We start from the raw sequence: 24,968 nt of genomic DNA on the forward strand, positions 1-24,968 counted from the left end.
CTATCTCCATCCTCTACTCCAACTATATTTTAAAAGAATCTTATTTCATCCAAGATGTTATTCATTTCCTCAAATCCTTTCTTGATGGAAAATATAAAGGTAGACTTTAACATAGGGTCTTCCCAAGCCACAAAAATTCCATTACAGTGTGGGGTTTCATTTAATCTGCCTTTGCTCTGAAACCCAGAGCAATGTGTTTGAAAGTATCATATACGGAAGCTCAAAAGTACTCTATGTTGTAGCTCAGGGCTCAAAATAGCAGAACAGAGACTCAAACAATAATGTGAGGGGGCAGCTTCTCACCAGAAATAACTATTTGCTAATGCATCATCCTGGAAGCAAATACTAAGCTTCAAAAAAACATATTTAAATAGTTTTTCACATTCCCTTCTGCATGCCCGTCAAAATGCATGATCATTTCTGAGAAAGAAGATAGTTAAAGGTCCATCCAGATGGCAGAATGGATCTCCAATGGAAGGCACTGGAGGGCTTGTATTTCAATTCAGAGTTTGAATTTAGAATAAAAGGTCAAGGGCTTTAGATGGTAAAGGATCACTTTGGAACCTCTTTTATTAAAGAGGTTTGAGCACATAGTAAGTTGGTTTTTTTAAGACTTGTGGAATTCCATGTGCAAATAATATTAACTATAACAAGCTCAAATAACAAAGGTATTACTCAGAATAATATTTCTTGCTCAATGTCTATCAAACATTCATCTCAGTTTCCCTGAACACCAGCACTTTACTTCCAACTGAGCCTCCCACGCCCCTATGTACATTTCCACTCACCTCTCTCCAACTTCACCCTGCTTGCCTCGTTCTACTCAGGCCTGATCTCCTGGTGAGGCTACAGCCTCCTCAGTCCTTCCAGCTCTGCTTCCTCGGGGCTCAGAACAATTACTGATGGGGCACCTGGGTGGCTCAGTGGTTGAGCATCTGGCATTTGGCTCAGGTCGTGATCCCGGGGTCCTGGGGTTGAGTCCCACATCAGGTTCCCCATGAGGAGCTCATCTCTCTCTCCTACTATGTCTCTGCCTCTCTGCCTCTGTCTCTCATGAGTAAATAAATAAAATCTTTTAAGAAAAAAAGAACAATTGCTGACATTTGATTCCCATTTAGTATATGTTGTCCTGTATCTTATACCACCATTGTGATTTTCTCCTTATCTCAACTCTAAGCTTATTGAAGGCAAAGACCACCTTTCATGCTATTGCATGTCTTCCACAATATTTAGAGAGATGGTAAATTCTTGTCCCTTTCCTTCTAGATCATATTGCTGGTATCTAGACAGTGCGGGCAGAGCCAAGTGCCTTTGGCAAGCATAAGGAAAGAACATTTCAGCATGACTTTGAGCCAGGAACCCTCCCTACTTCTGAAATCACCTAATGGACATCAAGATAGTGGTGCCAAGGTAGTAATTTCCCCCTCTCCTCAACTTCTCACCTCTTTTAAGACTCTGAATTTTATTAGCAATTGAAATTAACTCAAGAGACCATTCCCATGCACAGAATGCTATGTACGGGGTCAAACTATGCTCTACTTTGTGTTGAGCAGTACCAAGAAGGACTCAAGTACAGAGAATAAGACTGTGGTTAAGAACTCCATTATCTCAGGTGCATGAGAAGGAACTAGAATAGGTTCACAGGGTAGCAATAGGAATGATTGAAGGGCTTTAAAAGAACACTTAAGGAAAAAAAAGTCAATGAAATTGAGATTAGACCAAGAAAAAGAGGTCAAGGTAATAATGGTCTTTAAGTGCACAGTGAGTTATTTTAAGGAAATCAATAATCAGCTCTTCTCCAGCCAAGGACAAAATGGGGAAAAGTTTGTTTTATATATGTACCAAGAGATGTAGGTTAGATAAACTCACAGCTATAACCATAGAGGTGATTATACCTATAGTACAGCCAAAGGAGGCTGTACTGTACCTATGGTTACCTACCTATGGTTAGGAAATATTTGTGATAGAATAAATGGCCTTTCTATCCAGGATAGCAAGTGCACTTATTCTTTTAGATATGGACAGTGTGATAATATTACTTTTTTGACCTTTTTTCTAGGTCAAATCACAGGGATTACATTGCAATGAAAAGAAAACCAAATTCATAATTTTACCACTTTCTAAAGTTTTACTTTGGAAATACAATACAAACATAAAGAGTTCATTCTTACAGCATATAAATTAGGTAATACAATTTTATTTTTTTAAAAAAGATTTTATTTATTTGAGAGAGATAGAGAGTACAGACAAGAGAGCACAAGTAGAGTAGGGCAGAGAGAGAGGGAGAAGCAGACTCCTCGTTGAGCAGACAGCCCAACGTGGAGCTTGATCCCAGGACCCTGAAAACATGACCTGAGCCAAAGGCAGAAGCTTAACTGACTGAGCCCCTCAGGCCCTCATACAATCTTACTTTTAAAAAACTGAACACAGTTAGCAGCAATGTCCACAGTAGGCAGGATATGGAGAGAACCTAGAAGTCCATCGACAGATGAAGGGATAAAGAAGATGTGGTGTGTGTACACACACACACACACACACACACACACACACACACACAGGAATCAGCTGTCAAAAAGAATGAAATCTTGCCATTGCAATGATGTGGATGAAACTAGAGTGTATTATACTAAGTGAAATTAAGTCAGTCACAGAAAAACAGATACCTTATGATTTCATTCATATGTGGAATTTAAGAAAACAGATGAGTATAGGAGAAGGGAAGGAAAAATAAGATAAAAAATTGAAAAGGAGGCAAACCATAAAAGACGTTGAACTCTAGGAAACAAACAGGGCTGCTAGAGGGGATAACTGTGTGATAGGCATTAAGGAGGGCACCTGATGTAACAAGCACTGGGTGTTACACACAACTGATGAGTCACTAAATTCTACCTCTGAAACTAATAAAAAAATGCATTCAAAAAAACCTAAATACAGAAAATCTTTAATCTGTATATCCAACTTCCCACCTTACAATTTCCATCCATCTTACTCCATAAAGATCCTTGCATTTTATAAATGCACATATTCTACATGGAATGATCCTGACCTGGTAAATATCCTCCAGACCCTAAGATGGCAAATATGGAAGGTGCTATCAGAAATGGGATGTTTACCACAAGCCCCTTTACAAAACTTAGCCTTTAAAGGGTAATTCTTGAAAAATGTACTACAATTCATTGACATCAGTAAGAGTTATAGCCTGAATTTTCTAATGGTTTTACAAAAACTCCTTAAAAATAAGTTTGATATTCATGGGCTCTCTTGATGTTTAAACATTATAGAGGACAAAGGGTTCTTCAAAGCCTTCAAAAGGTGACACTGTCCACATTCTCTATGTCCACTGAGACTCACATCACTAAGTAGCAACAGTCTTTATTAAAACATAATTCAGTATAATGATTTCTGCCAATGCTATCTTGAGGGAAGACTTTACATGATCTGATTTTTAAAATTTTCCACTGACACCCAATGTTCAGAAGTCTTTTTAAAACTATGGGACTAAAAATAACATAACACTAATTCCATTTTTGAAAAGGAATAGCTACTATAATTAATGTTTAAAATGCCATCTTTCAAATGACAATGGGAACATAATGGCTCCATTCACTTTCGTAGGAAGTTGTTTGCCTGAATGAAGACCAGTGTCAACTCCAGCCCCATCCTTGTCTTCGCCATCTGCTGCCTTGAGGGTAGAGCAGCCCCTACACCGGACCACAACTAGCGTGCACCCCTTTCCATTCCTGGGAAGGCTATGAAGTTTTCTGGAGCACCCATGCTTTCTCATCTGCTGCTTCCCCCCAGCAACATCCCCAGACCACTGAGCTCTAGGTGGATTCTCAGCCTTTAACTCAGCACACCTGGGCTCTGGACCACTTGCCTACACCTGTCTGCTGCCAGCGATGGTTTCACCAAATCGCAGGTTCTTCAGAGGTAGGTACCATGTCCTATATACCTTTCAATCCTCCACAGACTGGCACAGTGAATGACAGAGGATAGATGCTCTATAAACATTTCACACGGTAAAGATTTGAAGGCCGTCAAGCATCGATATTCCCAGACTGATTTATGTAAAAATCAAGTGACTCTTAGGAAAAAGGAATACAAATCTATTCTTTGGAACAACGGAATCTGTTTAGTTGACTTTTACTACTAGGAAGAATAGTGTTGGTTGTATTTTTGCTTTCATCTCTTAGCTTAAACTTCTCTTTTTAGAGGGGGGGGCGGGGGGGCTTTCCTAACCACATGCCCCTCCCCCCACCATAAGCACACCAAGATCCTCCTGCTGCAAGCTCACATCTTTGTTCATGCAGCTTATTTTCTCTTTATTGCACTAATCACAGTTGGTAAATCATATTTGTATGATTATTTGAACATCTGATTAATGTGCTGTCTTAGTCCATTCGGGCTACTCTAGCAAAAAAACACAGACTGGGTGACGTATACACAACAGGTCTGCAGGCTGGAATATTCAATGAAGTGGACACAAAGGTGAGGTCTGAGCAGGGGACACTCCAAGGGTTCGGGGTCAGGAGATGAAAAGAACCAGCAATATGACTGGTTCAATGCTTGCTTTAAGAGCTCATAAATTCTCCAAAATACAGAATTAACAATTCTCTCTTACTGGGAGATATTTATCCATGGGTCTCTTATGAGCAGACGCACAAGTAACCACTTGTTCTGAATTTTCTTTTCAAGGAGGTTTGTAGAGCCAGTCTTGGAAGATAGAGATAGTGTCTCCCTCTGGAGTACAGGGTAGATTTGTTTGCTGTCTAGTGTATTCAAAATAATACCTACATCTGAGCCCAAGCTCAGCTCTTAGAGATATAAGAAACCATTTCCATTTAACTTGTTTCATCAATTTCCTACTTGAGCCACAAAATAACCCATATCCTGCCTGCCCATCCAAGCCCAGAGGAGAAAGCTCAAGAGCCTAAACCAGTATAAAATCTAAGCAGCAGCAAGATTCTTACCAACAGCTCCCGGACAGGACCTACTACACTATCTCTTAGCTGTTCTACCTGCTAGGCAGATGCACAGCTCTATCATCAATGAAGGAAAGCTTTCTTTACACTCCTTTTGGAAGATGATATTACTGTCTAGTAACCATAGGAGGAGGACATATATTACCTTAAGCACTTGATATATCTTGTTGACTAGCTATGCCACTGGAAACATTAGTAAATATTCACGTTCTGAAGAAATACATGGTTATTGTTCATTGTTCATGCACTCATTCATTCACCTTATTGAGCACCTACTATACTGGACATTGTTCTAGGCACCAGGTATACGGTTGTCAACAAAACAGACAAAAGTCCCTGTCCTCAATAAGCTTACTCTCTAGTAAGATAAACGAATAAAATGTTACATAATGGTAAGTGTTAAGGAAAAAGAGAGAAAGCAGGGAGAAATGTGATAGAGAGTAGTTAAAATCTTATACAGGATCGTCCAAGAAAGACTCTCTGAAAACAAAGTTATTTGCCCAATAGACCTTCTTGATCCTCTCTCTCTCTCTCTGGTCTCTGGTCTGGTCTATCTATCTTATTTATGTTTTTTTGGTACCTGGTCTTTTCTAAATGCTCTAGAACATTCTAGCAGAAAAATGAATCTAGGGCATTATTTTGAAAAAAAAATTAAGATAAATAAAAATTATAACAAATAATGTATCAATATGAACCATATAAATAATTACAATTAAATTTTAATATATATTATTTATATATTTAACTATATATTAATATTTAATTAACTGTATATTTAATATTTAAATGGTTTCTTACTCTCTTTGACCATTATCACTACTATGATGAAGACAAGGTGATAATTAAAAAACAATCACATCCCTGGATCAATATCAGAACAAACAGAGCTTTAAGGAAAAGAGTCTTACTTGTGATGAGTGCTGCTAATTGGAAAAGATGAGAGACAAAGCTACTAAGTGCTAAAGACAAAGTACAGCTCCGTCCAGAACCCTGCAGCCATATTTCACTCCCATTGGGTTATTACAAAGAATAATAGGAGCTTTGGGGATTTCCCTTTCTTTTAATTATAGAACCCATCGTTAATTGAAATGCTTTCCCTCTTTCTTCATCTCATTAGCAGTTGGGTACATTTCCCAAGGTTACAAATAGAAATTGGGTTCTACCTCCTTCAGGTGCTGGCATTCTTTATTACTCGTTTCCTGCCTTTTGCCCTTTCCTAGGGCAATGTCACACACAATCATCTAGACTCAGCCACTATCTAGATGCCAACACACTTTCAATTCCTTCTTCCCAGGGTGCCTGGCTGGCTCAATCAGTAGAACACATGACTCTTGATCCCAGGGTCATGAGTTTGAGTCCCATGGTGGGGTAGAGTTTACATAATAAAAATAATAATAATAATAATAATAAATCACCCTTCTCCCCATCCAGACCAGTAGCTATCTCTTGAAGTGCTAAAGCTACTGGACTCTAAATGCACCATGTATCCTCAGCCTCAATGTATCCCAAGCTGAACTCTCTGCCTGGAATTACCCTATCCAATGCTCTTGTACTTCCTTAGTGGGTGGCAACCATCTGTCCACACAGTCAGTCCAACTGGAAACCTAGATCATCTTCATTCCTCACATACGGTCACCAAATCCCATCAACCTTAACCTTAAATGTCTCTTAAATCTGCCCCCATTCTCTATCACACCTGCTGCTACTTTACATTATTTCCATCTAGACGACTCATATCTCCTCTGAGTCTCCCTGCTTCCAGTCTGCATCCTATATATTTCTCCATCACAGCACTTATTACTCAATATTATGAATTTTGCTTATCTGTCTCTCCAAATATCCTATGGGTTATTTGAGGACAAACACAGTGTGCTATCTCTGCCTAGTCTAAGAACTTAGTATAATATCCTGCAAGGAGTATGTGTCCAATTAACATTTACTAATTGGATAAATAAGTCCTACACCATCAGATCCCAAGATGTCAGACATTTAGGGAAATGGGTTCACCAATAAAATTCCTGCTCACCACTCCTCATCATGTTACAGCTAACCCTGTGAACTCATGGAGTCATCACTGGTTTAAATTTGTGCTCTGCATTCTAGGTTCCTCTGAAGCGACCCTTTCCTACCTTCATACATGTTGGGCTCTCATGTAAGATGTTTGCTTTTTCCCCCCTCTCCTTTCAAAACTCATTCCAAGGAAAAGATTTCATCTGTTTTTTATTCCTATAGGTATTTGCAGGTTAGGATGTTCTAATTACAGAAATCGACCTCTGGTCCCATTCAAGAATTGTGAGGCTTTGGCAACAAGGTATGTGGGTGAAGGAGACTAGTGTGGGAGGGAGCAGAGAGAATTTAAGAGAGAAACTGTTTGGCCCCAAAATCATAGTCAGAACCTGACTATAATTGTTCTTCTTCTGCACTTGGCTAGCTCTTGCCCAAAAGCCCAGGCTTGTTTTAGCAGCTGCTCTCCACCCAAAATCCTCTCTTCCAGAATATTAGCTCACTATCTGGACATGACACCTCTGCTTTATATGTAACAGGAAGAAAACAAAACTGTTGTTTTCAGACTTAGCTATAGTCTGGGCCATGTGGGTTAAGAGGAAGATAGCATTCCTCAAGGAGAAGACTTTTGTTTCTTCTGGGAAACCATCCTAATGGATTTCTAGAAAGTAGAGACTAAGAAAATTTAGCATCAGCACAATGACGGAGAAGGAAATTGGGGTCCCTAGGGGTGGTGGGGGAGGGTCCTGTAGAGAGAGGAAGACCTACCAAGATGGTGGCAGGTAGAGGTTCTGAATACGTATGATAAATAGCCCTGGTCTGTACTTTCTGTTCACTTTTTCTGTAAAGCTAAAACTGTCTGAAAAAATTAAAGCCTATTAATTAAAAGAAAGAAAGAGAGAGCCCTGGTCAATGAGAAACTTCTTATTCTGGACATGGCCTGAGAATATTAGGACAGCTGTTGCCTGTTCTGGACTATACCTTCCCTCCATTATCCCAAACCTTCAGTAAAGTCTGCTGAATTAGCTGCCTTGTGTTAGTGGTATTTTGGAAAATAAAGAGACATGGTAGCCAATGTGGAGTGAAGCAATGCACAAGGAGCAGCATTCATGAAGGGAAGCCAAGAATTTGGTACTAGAAAGAATTTGGAGCAAGAGGGGACCACAAGAATGCAAACCTCAAGGACCCTTGGGGTGTGTGGGTAGCTCAGTCAGTTAAGTATCAGCCTTCAGCTCAGATCAGGATTTCAGGGTCCTGGTATCAAGCCTGGTATTGGGCTCCCTGCTCAGTGGGGAGTGTGCTTCTCCCTTTCCCTCTGTCCCCCGCCATGCATGTTCTTTCTCTGATAAATAAAGTCTTAAAGAAAAACAACAACCTCAAGAACTCTCAAGAACTGTGTTGCCCCATACTGTAGCCACTAACTACAAAGAGCTTCTTTTTAAAAATATTTATTTATTTATTTTAGAGAGAGCGAGCACGCAAGGGGTGGGGAAAGAGGAAGAGAGAGGGAAAGAAGCAGACTCCCTTCTGAGCACAGAGCCCAACTTAGGGCTCATTCTCATGAACCTAAGATCATGACCTAAGTCAAATCAAGAGTCAGATGCTTAACTGACTGAACCACCTAGGTGCCCCTACGAAGGGCTTTGGAGCACATGAAATGTGACTCTTCCAACCTGAGATGTCCTATTAAGCTAGTATGAAAAAAATAATGTCAAATATCCCAATAGTTTTTACATTAATAACATGTTGAAATAATATTTGGGGTATATAGAGATAAAAGACATTATGAAACTAATTGCACCCACTCCTTTATACCTTTTTAATATGGTTATTCAAAATTTTAGATACATACGTGGTTTGCATCATATTTCTATTTGAACAATGTCACTTTGGAATCTTGAGTAAAAGGAATGAACTTGCCAGGGTATAAGGACTTGAGGAGCTTAAGCCACTTTCATTGGGTATTAAAGAAAAGAAATTGTGAACATAAGACAACAGATGTTGACAGATTGAGTGTGAGAAAATACACATTTACAGGAATAGGAAACATTTATTTTAATAAAGTTTTGTTAAATTAAAAATAGTTCCGGGGTGCCTGAGTGGTTGAGACAGTTAACTATCTGCCTTCAGCTCAGGTCATTATCTCAGGGTCCTGGGATGGACAACCTGCATTGGGCTCCCTGCTCAATGGGGAGTCTGCTTCTCCCTCTGCCGCCCCACTGCTTGTGTGCTTTCATAGTCTCTCTCTCTCTCTCTCTCTCTCCTATTCTAATAAATACATAAAATCTTTTTAAAATAAATAAATAAATAAATAAATATAAAAATAAAAATTAAAATAAAAATAGTTCCCACAAATAGCAAGTGCTCCCAAAATATGATTCAATTTATATAAACATTTGACTTTTCAGGAACACATTTGTAGCATGAAAGAAAGTCTGAGGGACAACGTTCCAACATAAATAACTTACATTCAGTCCTTAGATTTAAACTAGAAGAGAAAAATAGCAAGGAAGCTTCTACCCATGGGGGATAAACATACACATCTTCTAATTTCTTAGTGTGTTAAACATTGTGACTACCCAGACCCGAGACTAACACTTTGTACTTTCAATTAGAAATACAGAACACATGCAAGGCCCCCATTGTCTGTGGTCTGTATCTATTGCAGACCAAATCTACCCCTTGAGCCATGTCCCAGGAAATTTAGGAGCAAAAAATAAAACAGAATGTAATGCCTGACTCTAAGTTGACCAATCGGATATAATCAAAGAATTTTTTCTCCTACATTCTAAGAGACTCTAATTTGGTAACTCTGGGTTCTCTGTTATACATTGTTCTGTGTATATAGAATCGGCAAACTTCAGATGTGGGAGGACTTAAATATCACATGGTCTTTTTTTTTTTTTTTTTTTAAGATTTTATTTGAGAGACAGAGAGAGAAAACATGCAGGGGGAGGGGCAAGGGCGGAGCAGACACCCGGCTAACCAGGGCCCCAGTTGCCAATGCTGGCTGGATCCCAGGACCCTGAGATCATGATCTGAGCCAAAGGCAGACACTTCACTGACAGCCACCCAGGCACCCAGAGGTCTAGCCTCTTTATTGTACAGATAAGGACATGGGGCCAGAGAGAGACAGGTAAGGTGCCTGAGATCACAGATCTACTTAGTGGCAAGGGCAAGACGCACAGAGTGACAGCACAGGATGTTGGGTGTGACCCTCATGTTTCTTGAGGGCCAACTGGAGTTAGGGATTTCTGGTACTGCCTCCTCAGGGTTTGTGGAAGGGCTACAGAATCCCTCTATAAAATGCGCATTACGGCCTTTTGTCACGCTTCACGGGAGGTAAACTGATGTCATCCCCTCCTCTTCCATCTTCCATATGTTAATGCTCTTTCTCAGAAAAGTTTGCCCTCAGTGAAACAAACAGCTGTGGACTCCAGATAAGCCCCTGCCCACCCCTGTTTTTATGTATTTGACGGTCACTAGGTAGCCTGGCGTCTACTTGAGAGCCTCCCTGGCCATGGATGGATGGCTTAAGATGGCAATGCTGAGTTCAAAAATTAAGACACTGAGAAGGAATGCAGTTTCCAGGGATGAGAGTGACCAGCACATGTGGGGGCCAGAGAGAGCTATAGAACAGGCTCATCTGGGGATCCCTGGGTGGCGCAGCGGTTTGGCGCCTGCCTTTGGCCCAGGGCGCGATCCTGGAGACCCGGGATCGAGTCCCACATTGGGCTCCCGGTGCATGGAGCCTGCTTCTCCCTCTGCCTGTGTCTCTGCCTCTCTCTCTCTCTCTCTCTCTGTGACTATCATAAATAAATGAAAAATTAAAAAAAAAAAAAAAAAAAGAACAGGCTCATCACCTTGTCTCTCCCCCCACCCTCCTCCTGTATCCCTCGGCCCAGCCCGAGCTCCCCACACGTCCAAAGCTCAAGGAACCTGTTCCTCAAACACAGAAACCACTCTCTTCCTCCTCTCTTTCCCTACTCAGCCCCACCCTGGCTCCAGAATAACAGGTCAGCATACTTCATACTGAGATGCCAACAGTGACAAACCCCAAAAGGGAGGCTTGTTAATGGAAATCAACCTCTACTTGTAGCTTCTTGGAGAGCTTCCAAGAGTTGTTGACGAATTCTCACTTCTGAATGCACACACGCACACATACGTTCCCCACTTACCCACAGGATCCGGTGATGTGGAACCCTAATCTTACAAGCTTGCCAGCCCTCCTATAAATAATGGCTGTTGGGACAAGGTGACTTTGGGGTAAGAGTCCCTCCTTTCAGGGTAACATAAATATACAGTAAAAAACACAAAACTGCAGTTTTTACACTTTCACTCATCCCAGGATCAGGACCCTCCCTCAATAAACACGGAAAGGCCTGTGTACCACTGGTCTTCAGAGGACTTAGCCATCCCCTTCAACCTAATCCCACCCAAACCAGAGAGGGTCAGTGATGCTAGGGCTTCGGAGCACCTTCACTTCTTGTCAGGTGGTCTGGCATGGGGTTAAAGGGATGGACCCTGAGGTGAGCATGGGTTGTGACACGCCACTAAACCAGGATGCTGGAAGCACCGTACCTTTGCAGGTGAAACATTTGATGTGGAAATGTCTGGTCTGGACCCGAAGGACTTCGCCCTTGCATGGCTCCCCACATTTATGGCAGTGAATGACCGGCTTCTCTGATGGGTGGTGAGGGTCCTGGGGGTGCGCCACTGGAAAAAAATAACAAGAGACCCATGTGAGTAGAGAGCATTCCTACAGAAGGGGTCATTCTGGGTGCACAGAAACAGATCCATAATACATTATCCATGGAGCCACATGTTGATCCAGGAAGGATGAATCAAACCCCTTCCCCATGCTATGATCATGAAGATACACAGAAAAAAATTAGAGAATTGTGGCTTTAACAGTCCAATGAAGAAAACACTGGGCTTGTTTGTCTGGGAGCCAGCAACCCTCTTTCTGCATCCCAACCTTTTCTAGGACTACACAACTGAGCCATTAAATCTATGATATTGTTTGGTTTAATATTTTGTAATATGTATCTGTAATACGTCTTTATCTCGGTTTAGAAACACCTTTCAGTGAGGAGTTCACTGCAGACTCTAAGCTCCTCAAAGAGGGGGACAATTTCTTACAGTTCATCTTTTTTTTCCCCATTTGTACTCCTCTTTCCATCTCCCAGCTCCTCGGAACACAGCAGAATGTGCACACCCCAAAGGAGCTCAACAAATGTTTATTTACTCATTAGGTAGCACATACCAGCTAGTTGCTGGTCTAGTCTACCAGAGTCGTCCCTGACCTTCATTTGGCAACTCATTTAACCTGTTGGAGGCCTATGATGAGCCTCATGTTGTGTGCACATTTCCTGATACACACCATGTGGGCAATGATTGAAAACAGAAAGCTCCTAATAACTATGTGGATCTCTCTACACTTCAGCTTCTTTTCCTGTAAAACAAAAGGAATTGCATCAGAGGATTTCAAAGGTCTTTTCAGGCTCTAAAATCATAGGATGGGGCTTCCCAGCTTTATTCTCTCAGTTTCCAGAGGTTGGCCTTCAGAAAACGGAAGTTTTTATGACCATCCTGCCCCAGGGATAGGACTTACAGCCTCTCCTTATAAAAGACAGAGAAGGCCAGGAGAGGACACTGTGGCTTTAAGCTGATCAAAGGTCTTCATTTAACTTACAATTCCTCCAGCCAGCCAGAAAATGCAGATAGGCACTTTTTGCTATTTTTTTTTTTTTCTTGATTTGGGTCCTCAGGAGGAGGAACCATGTGATATACAGAAGTGTATTACATAAGTATCCACATGAGCGTGAGATGGGATAAGAACAGTAAACCTAAAATTAATCAACACAAAGAACAAAGACGATTTTTTTTTCCAGCAACGGTAAAACCAGGTTGGGGGTGGGGGGGAAGATATGGAGCGATATGCTGAGACTCAATTTAGAAAGCCTGTTCCAGCAAGGAGCTCGCTGGACACTACAGGTATAATGGTGCATTGTTTCTCTCAGACCCCTGTAATGTTTCATTTCACCTGGAAAGAGTTTGAAACAACCCGGTCCAAATCATCCATTACTGGCTAAATTCTGAGAGACAAGGTGGTCCTTGTGAGATTTTGACTAGGAGCAGGTGTGGTTTCGGGTTAAACATCTGATCCAAATTCTCTGCACTGGGCCCGGGGAGTGTCTGCCAAAGGTCCCAACACTGTGACACACCTGCATTTCCTTACCTGTCCCCTGGGATCTCTGTTCTAAAGGAACAGAGGGGCATCCTTTCAAGATGGCTAAAAACCCACTGACTTTTAAAGTGATGTGTAATGAGGCTCCAAATCTATTTACCTGGGTGTTAGAAAAAAAGTTTCTCTTAGGGCGCCTGGGTGGCTCAGTCAGTTAAGCATCTGACTCTTGGTTTTTGGCTCAGGTCATGATCTTAGGATCGTGAGATGGAGCCCTATGTCGGGCTTCGCATTCAGCAAGGACTCTGCCTAAGGTCCTCTTGCTCTCTCCCTCTGCCCCAAATGCTCACATGCTCTCTCTAAAATAAATAAATAAATCCTTAAAAAGAAAGTTTCTCTTTACAGTATCTACTTTAAGTGCTAGAGGAAAATATGAGTTTTTATTTTTTTAATTCTTGCTTCCTATGAGAATGGAGGAAAGTGATATTTATTGAGCATCTGTCTACTAAATGCCAGGCATGGTGCTAGGTGCTTACCCATAAGTCATCCTATTCTGTCCTCACCACTACCTCCCCCTCTTGGTGAGGTAGGTAATAGTGTTCCCTTCTGACAGATAAGTAAATAGAAAAAGTTCTATTCAACCTACCTAAGGAGCTATAAGTGGAAGCTTGAAGATCTACACGCAGGTGTTTCTGACTCCGAAACTTAGGCTTCTCTCATGCTATTTGTCTGAATCACAAACTGTTTTAAGTCAGGCAATGATTTATTGAGCTGAGCTCCAGTGTAGCTCTAAAAGCAGCAGCTAGGACATGACTGATGCAGGAAACACACAGTGTGTGTGACAAAGTACTGCTAGTGGGCGTAGCACCCAGTGGTAATCCTCAGGGTAGCTCTGCTGTTCCTCTCAATCAGGACCCCCTGTGCCAGAGATTAAAAATGCTGATTCCTCAGCCCCACTGAACTCAGGGTGGGAATTAAGGGTTCTGTTATTTTAGTAAGCTCCTCAGAGGATTCCTATGCACATTATCATTTAAGAACTATTTTCCTTAAAGTTCCGACAATATGGATAAGCAAGTTACGGGAACGTTAGCGTGAAGAAAGCAATCCACAAGACCATCCTCTTCAGAAACAATATTGAAGCTCAGCGGATCTCTTGGCCATAAGGGAGAATGCTTTTTTTGGATAAGAAAACTGCACTGCAGTTTCTCTTGACACTTGAATTCTTTATAGCTAAGCAAGTAAGCCATGCTGAGTAATGATGAGAGAAGGAAAATATCATTTCACTTCTTGGCTTTTCCCTCTGTCTCAACAAAGGTGCCAGTGTAACTGCTGGCACCAGTCACAAAGGTCAGAATTGGGATCAGCATTTGCATTTTGCAAGCATTTCCCTTTGGAAATATATATTACACTATGAAGTTCTCCGTGCCCAGAGGTGACCTCTGTTCTCACCCAGAGACGAGCAGAGCCCATATCATGTGTACTTGCCTTTCCGTCACATATCAGCCTAGGCAGACACGAATCAAGACCACCCCCTTGTGAAGGGATGGGGTTTTCTTATTAGAGAATTGATGGAATCCAAAGACCAAAAGAGAGTGTTCATTTCAACCCAAGAAGAGTGTCAACAAAAGAATCTCTCTCCTTAAAAAAAAAAAAAAAAAAAAAAAAAAAGAATCTCTCTCCTTTTTAAAGATTAATAAAGAGGTTCGTTTTACATAAGTGCCTTTGGCAGTTTGGTTAATACCAAATGTATGTTCATTGGCTCGATTTTACCTTTTTGAAATATGCTGAGTCAGTTGCAATATGGCAATGTCAGTAATTCCACACTCCTCCCATTGCCAGCTGGCTCTGCTTCTAGCTTTTACATGACTGCTCCATCTTTCAGAGCTTGGGTGGTCCCTACTTAATCTACTGCTAGGGAGGATGAGGGGTGAAGAACTTACATTCCTTGCCCAAAGTTACTAGCGAGTTATCAGCAGACGAATATGTAATAGGCTTCCTGACTCATTCTACTGTACCAAATGGTCAATGATTTACCCTGGGACTTGCATAGGCAAGCTTCAAGTCTCATGGCTCATCAATTCATTGCTAAAACAAGAGTATAACGAAAGACCAACAGCGTGGTTGCATACACTCTGAATAATGAGCAAATATATATGAAGAGCTAAGAGTCCATTTGCCCAAAAAGGTAAAGGGACTCCTCCACTGTGTAATATCCTATTTAGAGCGGCTCTGACTACTCAGATAAACAGCCACTGCAAGCTGAAAAGTTTCACATTGTCTGTCCCAGGCAAGCAAGGGAAGACAGTCACATCTCTGAAACTCCGGTTAAGGACAAAAGCCCAAAGTGCCATTTTGGATGCGTAACTTTTGCAATACCTATGAGGTATGACAGGTGAGAAAACTGGAGGATTGAATTCAGTAAGGAAGTCCCAGTAACCTTCAGCAGCCCCAGCAGAGGCCAATACAGGAGGTAAAAATGCCACAAAGAGGGGCACCTGGGTGGCTCAGTGGTTGAGCATCTGCCTTAGCTCAGGTCATGATCCCCGGGTCCTGGGATCGAGTCCCACATCAGGCTCCCCAGAGGGAGCGTGCTTCTCCCTCTGCCTGTGTCTCTGCCTCTTTCTCCATGTCTCTTGTGAATAAATAAAATCTTAAAAAAAAAAAAAAAGAATGCCACAAAGGTTAGACAAAGCCTGCCCTTCTAATCCAGAACCAGCCTCATCTTGCCCAACAGACCGTGGATCTAGACCCCCTAGAACTGGAATATCTGAGAGAGCGAAAATCTCCTTAGCAGGTGACGATCACAAACCCATGACAGAACATGCAGTGTGACTTAGATCTTGCCCCGGATTATCTGAGAGCATCACGACCCCCTCCTGGGTGCCCTCCTCTCCCAAAGACCCTGGGACTCCCTTAGCCAACCTTTGAAACTGCAGCACTTTGTGCCCAATGGCTTTCCTAGAGCTCACAACTACTTTTTCTCATTTCACTCTCTAAGAGCCCCAGAAGGCAGGAAGAACAGGGACTGTCAGCCCCAGGTAATAATGGACAGAGACTCAGAGGAACAAAGTGACTCAGCCAAGGTCACACAGCCAAGAAATGGCATTGGCGGGCCAACACATGCAGTGCTCTCTATACTTAAACAATCCAAAAAAACAAACAAAAAAAAAAAAACAAACAAAAAAAAAACAAAAAAACAAAAAAAAAAAATAAAATATACTTAAACAATCCCCTAATCACTGCCACTTGGAGCCTTGCAGTCATCCTTGATTCCACCTTTTCCTCTTGCACTAAATTCTGTCCACTGTCACATCCCTGAGCTCCCCCTTCTCTTGCCATGTGAATCTAGCCTTCTACCCCTTTTTCTTAGAGTGTGGAAAGTTTACTACTCATTGGCTCCTTCTTCTCCAAGGTGACCTGCAAAGAGTAGTCCACACAAAGGACGTGGCATATAAGTCCTCACTCCCTAAGTGTGGGCTGTGCTTGGTCACTTCTTCCAAAGAGGGCAGTATGGGTAAGGGGGGAAGAGAGTGACTTTATGGTGGGCAAACCTGATGAGCACTACCTTACCCAGGTGCTCAAGGTCAATATCAACATATCAACAGTTCAAGGTGCTCAAGGTCATTATCAATAGTGACAGGCATTGTTGATAGTTTGTACCTTTGGGATGATGTGGGAAAAACTGGCCCCTTGCCTCTATGATCTTCCCTCCAAATAAACCCCATAATCCTAGTCTAATCATAAGAGAATTCCCAGATTGAGGGACATTCTACGAAAACCTGCCCAGTACTCTTCAAAGTTGTGAAGGTCACCAAAACCAAGGAGGATAGTCCTCTTGTCATAGCCATAAGAGCCTGAGGTGACATGGTAACTAAATGTAATGTGGCATCCTACAGAGATCCTAGAATGGAGAAAGAACATCAGAGAAAAACTAAGGAAAACTAGAAGAATTGACTTTAGTTAATACCGCATTGATAGTGGTTCATTAATTATAACAGAAGGATTATATTAATGTAAGATGTAACTAATGTGGGATATTATCAAGTCTATGGAAATTCCCTGTACTAACTTCTCAAGTTTTCTATAAATCTAAAGCTATTCTAAAAAAATAAAGTTTATTAAAGTAAAAACAAAAGAACTTCCAATAGCTCTCTCAGTCCCAATCCATCAAGTCTAAAGTCTAGCTTCAGGGATCTTCAATTAACACAGTCCACACTAACTATTTAAATATCTAAGAAGGAGCTCCATTTGCTGAGTACTTAGCTTCCATGTGCTAAGTGGTTTTGAACTCAGGCAGTCCCACCCCAAAGAACGCACACTAAAACACTCTATTATTTGTTCATGTAAATATACAAATACCTCTTTGGTTAGGCCTTCCACTCCCTGATCTATGATCTTCAGCATCCCCAGAGCCTCCACACATGGCTCTGTGCCTCACCTGCTTTTCCCACCTGCTCAAATCCACCCTGACTCATGGGGCCCAGCCTAGCTCCTGGCTCTTTTCTGAAGCTTTCACTCTGGGCTTTATTAATCAAATATTTCATTCTCCCCATGTTCTTCCACACTAAATACCGGCACTGTCACCCAGCATTTGATTTTTCTCTTGTTTTTTGCTTATTTTTCTTTTGTTTCACAATATATCAACCCTAGCCTTATACAAGGGCAAACTCAACGGTCGATTCGTCCAAATTCTGGGATACGTCTGTTCCACACATCAAATAATCCAAGCTATCATCTCTGTACTTCTCAGCTCAATTTTTGGATCAGGGAAAATATGGTTACTGGCCAATACTATTCTTGGAGCATCTCCCACACGAAGCCACAGAATTCTGAACTTGTGGCATCTCAGTAAATAACTCCCTAACACCACTCTAATATGATAGCAGGTCCAATTCATTGAAAACTTACTATGTTCCAGGCATTAAGATAACTAATTGATACCCATGATCCACAGATAATTCTCACCAATGCCTTATGAGGGTGCTGTCCTGTTACTCCTGTCCTGCTAAGGAGGGTGCTGTGGCTGAACTGGATACCTTATCCCCGATCACACAGCTAAAAAGTAGGCTGACTCCAAAGCCCACACTCTGAAGCACCGTGTAGGGGATTTCCACAGGAAAGTCTTATCCAGCACAGAAGGAAATCAAGCTAGTGCAGTGTACTGGCTCAGTTCTGATTACACAGCTCAGAAGGAGTGAACACCCAGCTGCATCATAATCCCAAAGGTAACACCTGCTAGTAAATAAGCAGATGGGAAATAGCACTTCAAATACAAAAGGAAATTATTCCAGGGTGCAGCAATTTCTGGGAAAAAGAACACGCACAGGGTGAGGGTGAGACAGGGAGGAAACACAGCCGGCCATCAGGAGGGCCCTCCCTGTGGCCTCCACCCCGAGTGCAGGCCTGGATTGGAAAACTGTCTCCGGTTAGGATCCCTCTGGATTTACGATCATGAAATGATATTCTGTTGGTAAGGTTAGTTTCTGCTTACAGGTGGGAATCCTATGCTCCTGGGAGCCTACATTTCCGAGCCTGTTGGATTACCTAGAATCTTTTCTCTGCTTCTACTCCATCAGGTCCCGTTTGAGCGTAAACACACATCACAAAGAGGTTGTTCTCCCTGCTTCGGCTGCTCTCCACCTCCTACTCCCCTTCTTTGTGCTAGAACGGCACTGGTGTTGAGCCCAGGAAATAAGAAACTCAAGACTTTAAATCCGTGCATAGGGTGTGCTTAATTTGTAGTTTACCTAAAAGTCCATTCCCTGCTGCGGCAAGTGGTAGTTACTTGAAGCTACACGCAGTAACCCCAACATTAGTTGTCCAAAATGATCTTTCTCTTTAATTGGCTTCCACGACCTAATTTTTTTTTATACCGTGTTAGTTTGTTAATCAGGATTATTACGTGGCACAAAGCGCGGGGCTGCCTTGGCACAGACACTCCCAGCAGGCGGCAGGCAGCAGGACGGCTGCATTCTAGTTTCTTTGCCACTTGTGGTGCCCCCATACTTGATTTGCCCTTCTGAGGCAATGCAACAGGTCTTTACTATTCCTCTAAACATAAAGGGCACGGTCAGTGATCGGTCAGCTGGGCTCCTGATTATAGAAACAGTCCAGGCACAAATCCAGTTAATCTGATTCTCGAAAGGCAGAGAGGTCCTAGGATTACAGTAATTCAGCCAGGAAATTTCCCCCTTGTAAATTACATGACACTTCTGCCCCGATGTGCTACACCTGCCCTCCATATAGGAAGGCAGATCTTAGAAAGGGATGTAAGGGATGTAAGACCAACTTGGTGGCTTCTCCAAGGCTCTCCTTCTGCAAGAGTGACTCCCGAGACACACCTCTGAGCTGAGATGACTCACTGAGGCAACACCCTTCTGTGACCTCCCCTAGCCTTTGCTCTGACACAGTCAGTAATTTTACTTTGGAGTAAGTCTCTGCTTAGAGTCCCACCTCCTCTCCCTCACAGTAATTAGAAAGGACTTGGGATTAGGAGGCAGGTTCCTTGACTCCCAGGCCAGCCTTCCTGCCATGTGCTTCTCTTCCCCAAGACGGTATAGAGAGACTAAGAATCCAGGTCCCCCCTCCCAGGTGACCACATGAGGTTATCCCCTCATGGGAGCCCCTCCAGCACCAGACTGTCAGGCAAAGGCCCATGGTAACAGAGTGTCAGTAGAGACCAGCACTAACCTGTATGAGCAGGCATGCCTTGTAACAGAAATCCCTTCTGAGCTTTGATAGAGCCTTTTAGGGGATCCCTGGGTGGCTCAGTGGTTTAGCACCTGCCTTCGGCCCAGGGCTTGATCCTGGAGACCCGGGATCGAGTCCCACATCGGGCTCCCTGCATGGAACCTGCTTCTCTCTCTGCCTGTGTCTCTGTCTCTCATGAATAAGTAAATAAAATCTTACTTAAAAAAAATGATAGAGCCTTTTACAGTCATCCAGGGATCTCACATTGTCCTTGCACTAGAAATTCCATTTAGAGATGGATCAAGTCAAACAACTGGGCAGGTGGCTGAACCCTGCTGGCAAACACCACATCTTTTAGGGGCTGCTAGAGAGTCATGTCCATGCTGACCTCAAGACTGGGAGGGACCATGGTCTCACTGGAGCCATTTTGAGAATGTAAGTTTAGAGACAGGATCACTGTCTATTAGCATCTGGGCCTAGGGTCCCGGGACAGGGTTTAGCTTAGGCATGGTGCCAATATTGCCTTCTACGCCCCAATTCCAAATCCAGACACCTTAGAGGGGTTAAGTAAAGAAAGACCAAGATGTAGGTCAAAGTGTCCCTGTGAGGTACAAACCGCAGTCTAACAGCACAGGAAGCTCCCAGCTGTCTTTGCCTTTTCTTTTTGGCTGTTTCTCCTCAATGCTCAGGATGCTCTGGGAATTACCAACTAGTTAAAAATAGCATTTTAGACAAACCAAGGAAAATGATGAATATGTGCATGGTACTTTGCAATTTATAGAAGGTGTTTACATAGAATACCTCTCTTGATCCCATCAACTTCAAATTATCCTCATCCTACAACTATAAAAAATGAGCTTCAGAGATGCTAAAGGACTTGCCCCACGAGTGGGGAGCTGGAGCAGGCTCTTGCTGTGGAGAGCCAACTGTGCAGCCAGTGACTTCACCTTAGTAGCTTGAAATAGGCTATGGGGGGGTGGGGGTGGCATTGACAACATGGAAACTGGCAGACTTTACACATCAGGGCCTTCCCCCATTCCCCTCCCAGAGCTGGTTATTAAGCATTCACCAGCACACCAATGGATTGAGGTTACAATGTTGGTAAACAGCAAAATAAGCCTTTTAGTTCAAGTAAATTCTAAACTTCTAAAATAAGAATTTGAACCTTCCTGAAAAGTCACTTCCTCACTCCTGATTTGTGAATAAACACACCAACTCACCTCCCCTGGATCTCTCTGGTGTCTGCATACCCAGCAGGGAGACAAAGCAATGCTTTGAGTTCGCAGTATCCAACATGCAGAATCAGGCATGATTTTACAAATGCTTGAACTACTCTCTAGGCATCTGAGCTCCTCCCAGATCTGAGGTTCTGGTCCATTCAAGCTTTCTGTAGGGCAAGACTTTGCCTGGTGCTACCATTGCAAGAAGAGGCAAACATGCATAACCTATAGTTGTCACCTTGCCAGGTGTTCTCCTAGTCACGCACATGCCAGCATAACGCTGGGTGATTTGATCATTCTTTTATTTAACTTCAAGGATTCATCTGCCTGAGTGGAAGAGAAGAGATTATCTCTTGAAATTTAAGAAAGCTTAGACTTATTGAAGTCCAATATGGAATGGGGGAGAGGGCCAGAGAGTTATTAAAATACGCCTCCATGAAAACTGAATGCAACCTTCCAATCCTTGGGACATAATTTCTCAACAACAGAGTCAACACATTGACCAAGTGAGTGCCGCTGTGCGTTCTGTGTTGCTCAAGCTCTGTGGGGACTCCAGACACAGACTAGCTAGGCCATCCCTGCCGCTGAAGGTGAGCATTCTAGGTATTTGTACGGCCCACAGGAAACCCTACCTGGGGAGTTGATCAACACGGAGAGACAACCCACTCCGGACCCTTTCCTGGGAGGTGAAGAATATAGGACAGACACTATGTGAGGACTTCTGAAGAGAGAAGCAAGCAGTAGGCTGAGACAAAGCAGTAGAGAAAATTCCTCTAGGGAGAAGAGTGGGATTTGACATTGGGCAGCAGGCTGCAGGTGAAAGGAAGCTAGTTCAGAGAGCAGGGTCAATCTAAGCCCTTAGGGCCTGAAGAGGGGAGGACCTGGGACACGTCTAGGGGGATGGTAAGTCGGCCATCATTTTCTGAAACAGAGGCTTCGTGGTCAGAGCACTGGAAGGGGAATGGGGTAGGGTTTCTCCCTTGACATTCCCGTATACCCCATGTCCTGCCCTCACAGACCTTACAGTTCAGTAGAGCAGATGGAGGGAGGTAGAGGGAAAGTGGAGAGATAGAGATAGAGAGAGAGAGAGAGAGAAAGTAAATGAGAATGAAGATGAATACAAGGTAGAGAATAGGTCATGTGCCAGAAGAACACTGTGAAAGGGGGGAAGAGAAACCAGAAAAAAGGCTTCGAGAAGAAAGGGTAAGATCAAAATGAGTTGGAAGGAAGGGGAAGACATCTTAGCCAATGAAGGGTGAGATGGGGTGTGTCTGGGGATCATGAGGAAATCTGGTTTAGCTGAAGCACAGAGTAAGTGAAAGGAACCTTGGAAGATACGACAATGAAAGAGGTTTGCCCCTGTGCCTCCTCAAAGGACAAGCTGAGGAACAAACTTTGGGGTACCTTATCGCCATGCCCCACTGCCCAGTAGAGGTCTTGAAAGGAGTGACAGATTCAGAGTATAGTCTAGCTTATCTCTTAGGAGCTGAGATAGGACTATTTTTCAGCTCACAATGCAGGCAAGCTAGGCGCTCCCTGCTCTCACATGCTGGTGTTCGAGGAGGGGTCACCCCCAGGGGTGAACCAGGCACTGTACATTCCAGTCAGACAGACTTGGTGCGAATGCTGGCTGCACCCCTCTTAGCTCTGTGATCTTGAAGCAAGTTACTGTTCTTCCCTAAGCCTCAATTTCTTCTTCTGTAAAATGGGGATAAATCCTACTTTGACACTTTGGAGCATACATGAGTTAATGCATGTAAAGTGCTCGGCCCTTTTCCCAACCGCTAAGTGAGTGTTTGAGAAATGGAAGCCATTAGTTTCCAAGGGGTTTCAATGCAGGAGTATGGTGGGTCACCGTTTAAGGTCCTTGATCCTAAATACCCATGTGCTCTACCTCAAACTCCAATTTCCAGTCTTGTTGTCTTCTGTGACTACTGGAAATGGTTTCTTGCTTTGTGACACCCAGTGAATGGTCAACTCAATCGATGAACCTTGCAGCTGTCAGTGTACCATTCCATGTGATAAGCTTATCACACTGGGCTGTAAACAGTAGGTTTTATTTTAATAGCCTTTTAAAATTCATGTATCATACAACTCATCTATTTAAAGTATACGATTCAGTGACTTTGGGTATATTCACAGAGTTGTGTGATCATCATCACAATCTAATTTTGGAACATTTTCATCAGCCCTAAAAGAAACCTCATACCCATTAGCAGTCACTCCCCGATCCTTCCCCTGTTCAATCCTTGGCAACCACCAGTCTGTTTTCTGTCTCTATAGATTTTAACCAGCAAGTTTGACTCGTGTCTGTTAGTCTCAGCTTTTCAATGTTTGCTCAGTAATCAAAGGGAACAACTGTATATACACAAGTAGATAGGAACCACCCAAACCCTCCGCACGTCTCCCATCTTATTAATGCATAGTCTTCCCCACTAAGATTTATGTTTGTTTTTCACCAGCACATCCCCACCATAAAAAAAAAAAAAAAGTCCTCATTATCATTTCATCTCTGCCCCTCTCCTGGGAAAGGGCCCATAAGAAAAAAAAAATTTGATCCAGACACCATCAGACTCCCTTCACAGCTCATGTGGGAGCTTTCTTGATCACCACTAGAGGTATGTCAACTCCAGTGTCAGAGCCAGAGATTTGTCAGACAATTAGAAACAAGGGGGCATGCCTATAAGTGATTTAGCTCCTGCCCAAGCTGGGTGTTGGGGGGCATTTACAGAATAGTCAGGAGGAATGCAGGGAGTCTGCATCTTCAAACAGCGTGGGCTTGGGACTCATCCGTTCAATTGTTTTACCCCACAGCAACCAGAATGATCGTGTAGGACAAAATTCAAGCACATCATTCCACTAATCAAGCCCTCCAAGCACTTCCATTGCACCAGCTGGGTTGCCCCAGAGCCCTGCCCACCTCTCCCGCCTTCCCAGGAGCCCTCCCTCCAGCTCCCAGGCACCTGTTCCCGAGGCTTCGGGTGTTCCACGTGCCCTCTTCCCTTCCCTACAAGGCTCATCCCTGGCCATTTGCTACACTGGCTGCTTCTCCTTCTGGTCTCACCTGAAAGCAGCCTATATGCCATCTCTCAGAGGGCAAACCGTCTAAGGAAAGGCAGTCTCCCTGCTTCCCCACCACCCCATCTTCATTTACCTTTTTTATACTTACAATCTAAACATTCTGTTCCTTTATTTCTAGGTTCTCACCACAAGGGTATTGCCACTGTGTCCCCGGGTCTCACATAGTCCTGGCACCAAGTCTGTGCTCAATAACTGTGTGTTCAAATACATGCATTCATTTAACAGAGTCTGGGTTTCTTTCTTAGCAACAGCCTCCAGGGAAACTGCTAGCCAGTTGAAGATCTTGGGTTCACCACAGTGTCTCTCCACTAGGTCATTCTGATGATGTCAATAAACTCAACTAATGACAAAAGATATAACGCTTGCTTAAGACTCTGGGGTGGGGGAGCTAAGCTTACCAACTGGATCAGTGTCAAATCAAGTCTGGCTAAGGTTCTCTCTGACTGAGAACCACACAACAAAGCACAATTTCCAGTTGAACCGACCAGTGAGAAGGAGCCAAGGTAGCCCCAGAGCCTTGGAAATGCTAACGACAGTGTCCCCAGGGCATGGCATGATGACCTGGAAGAGCCAGCAATGGGCAGGGACCACTGCAGGGTGGGTGGCTCGCTTCCTTCAGTGAGAATCCTGAACCCATGGGGCCCAAAGCACTTTAAAACCCCGCCTTTTAGCAGGTGCCCATGCTGTGGCCCCAGGTCATTATTAGACATCTCATTGCATTCCACAACAAATAGATGAAGTAGAGTCGTCAGCTTGCTTGCCCAGGGGATGTGGGCATCACAAACCCAGCAGGAAGAACTCCTT

At 43.2% G+C, this 24,968-nt stretch overlaps 1 protein-coding gene across 21 annotated transcripts in view; it reads right to left on the bottom strand.

Moving 5' to 3' along the window:
- Positions 1 to 24,968, bottom strand: part of ABLIM1 (actin binding LIM protein 1) — a 284,701-nt gene that overhangs the window by 121,684 nt on the left and 138,049 nt on the right. For all 21 annotated transcript variants that reach the window (XM_038578863.1, XM_038578864.1, XM_038578861.1 and 18 more), the window contains one exon: positions 11,568 to 11,702. In XM_038578863.1, the coding sequence (XP_038434791.1) occupies positions 11,568 to 11,702 (135 nt within the window). Of the gene's footprint in view, positions 1 to 11,567; positions 11,703 to 24,968 lie in introns of those variants that run through there.

The sequence above is a fragment of the Canis lupus genome, chromosome 28, assembly GCF_011100685.1.
Source record: "Canis lupus familiaris isolate Mischka breed German Shepherd chromosome 28, alternate assembly UU_Cfam_GSD_1.0, whole genome shotgun sequence".
Taxonomy (NCBI): domain Eukaryota; kingdom Metazoa; phylum Chordata; class Mammalia; order Carnivora; family Canidae; genus Canis; species Canis lupus.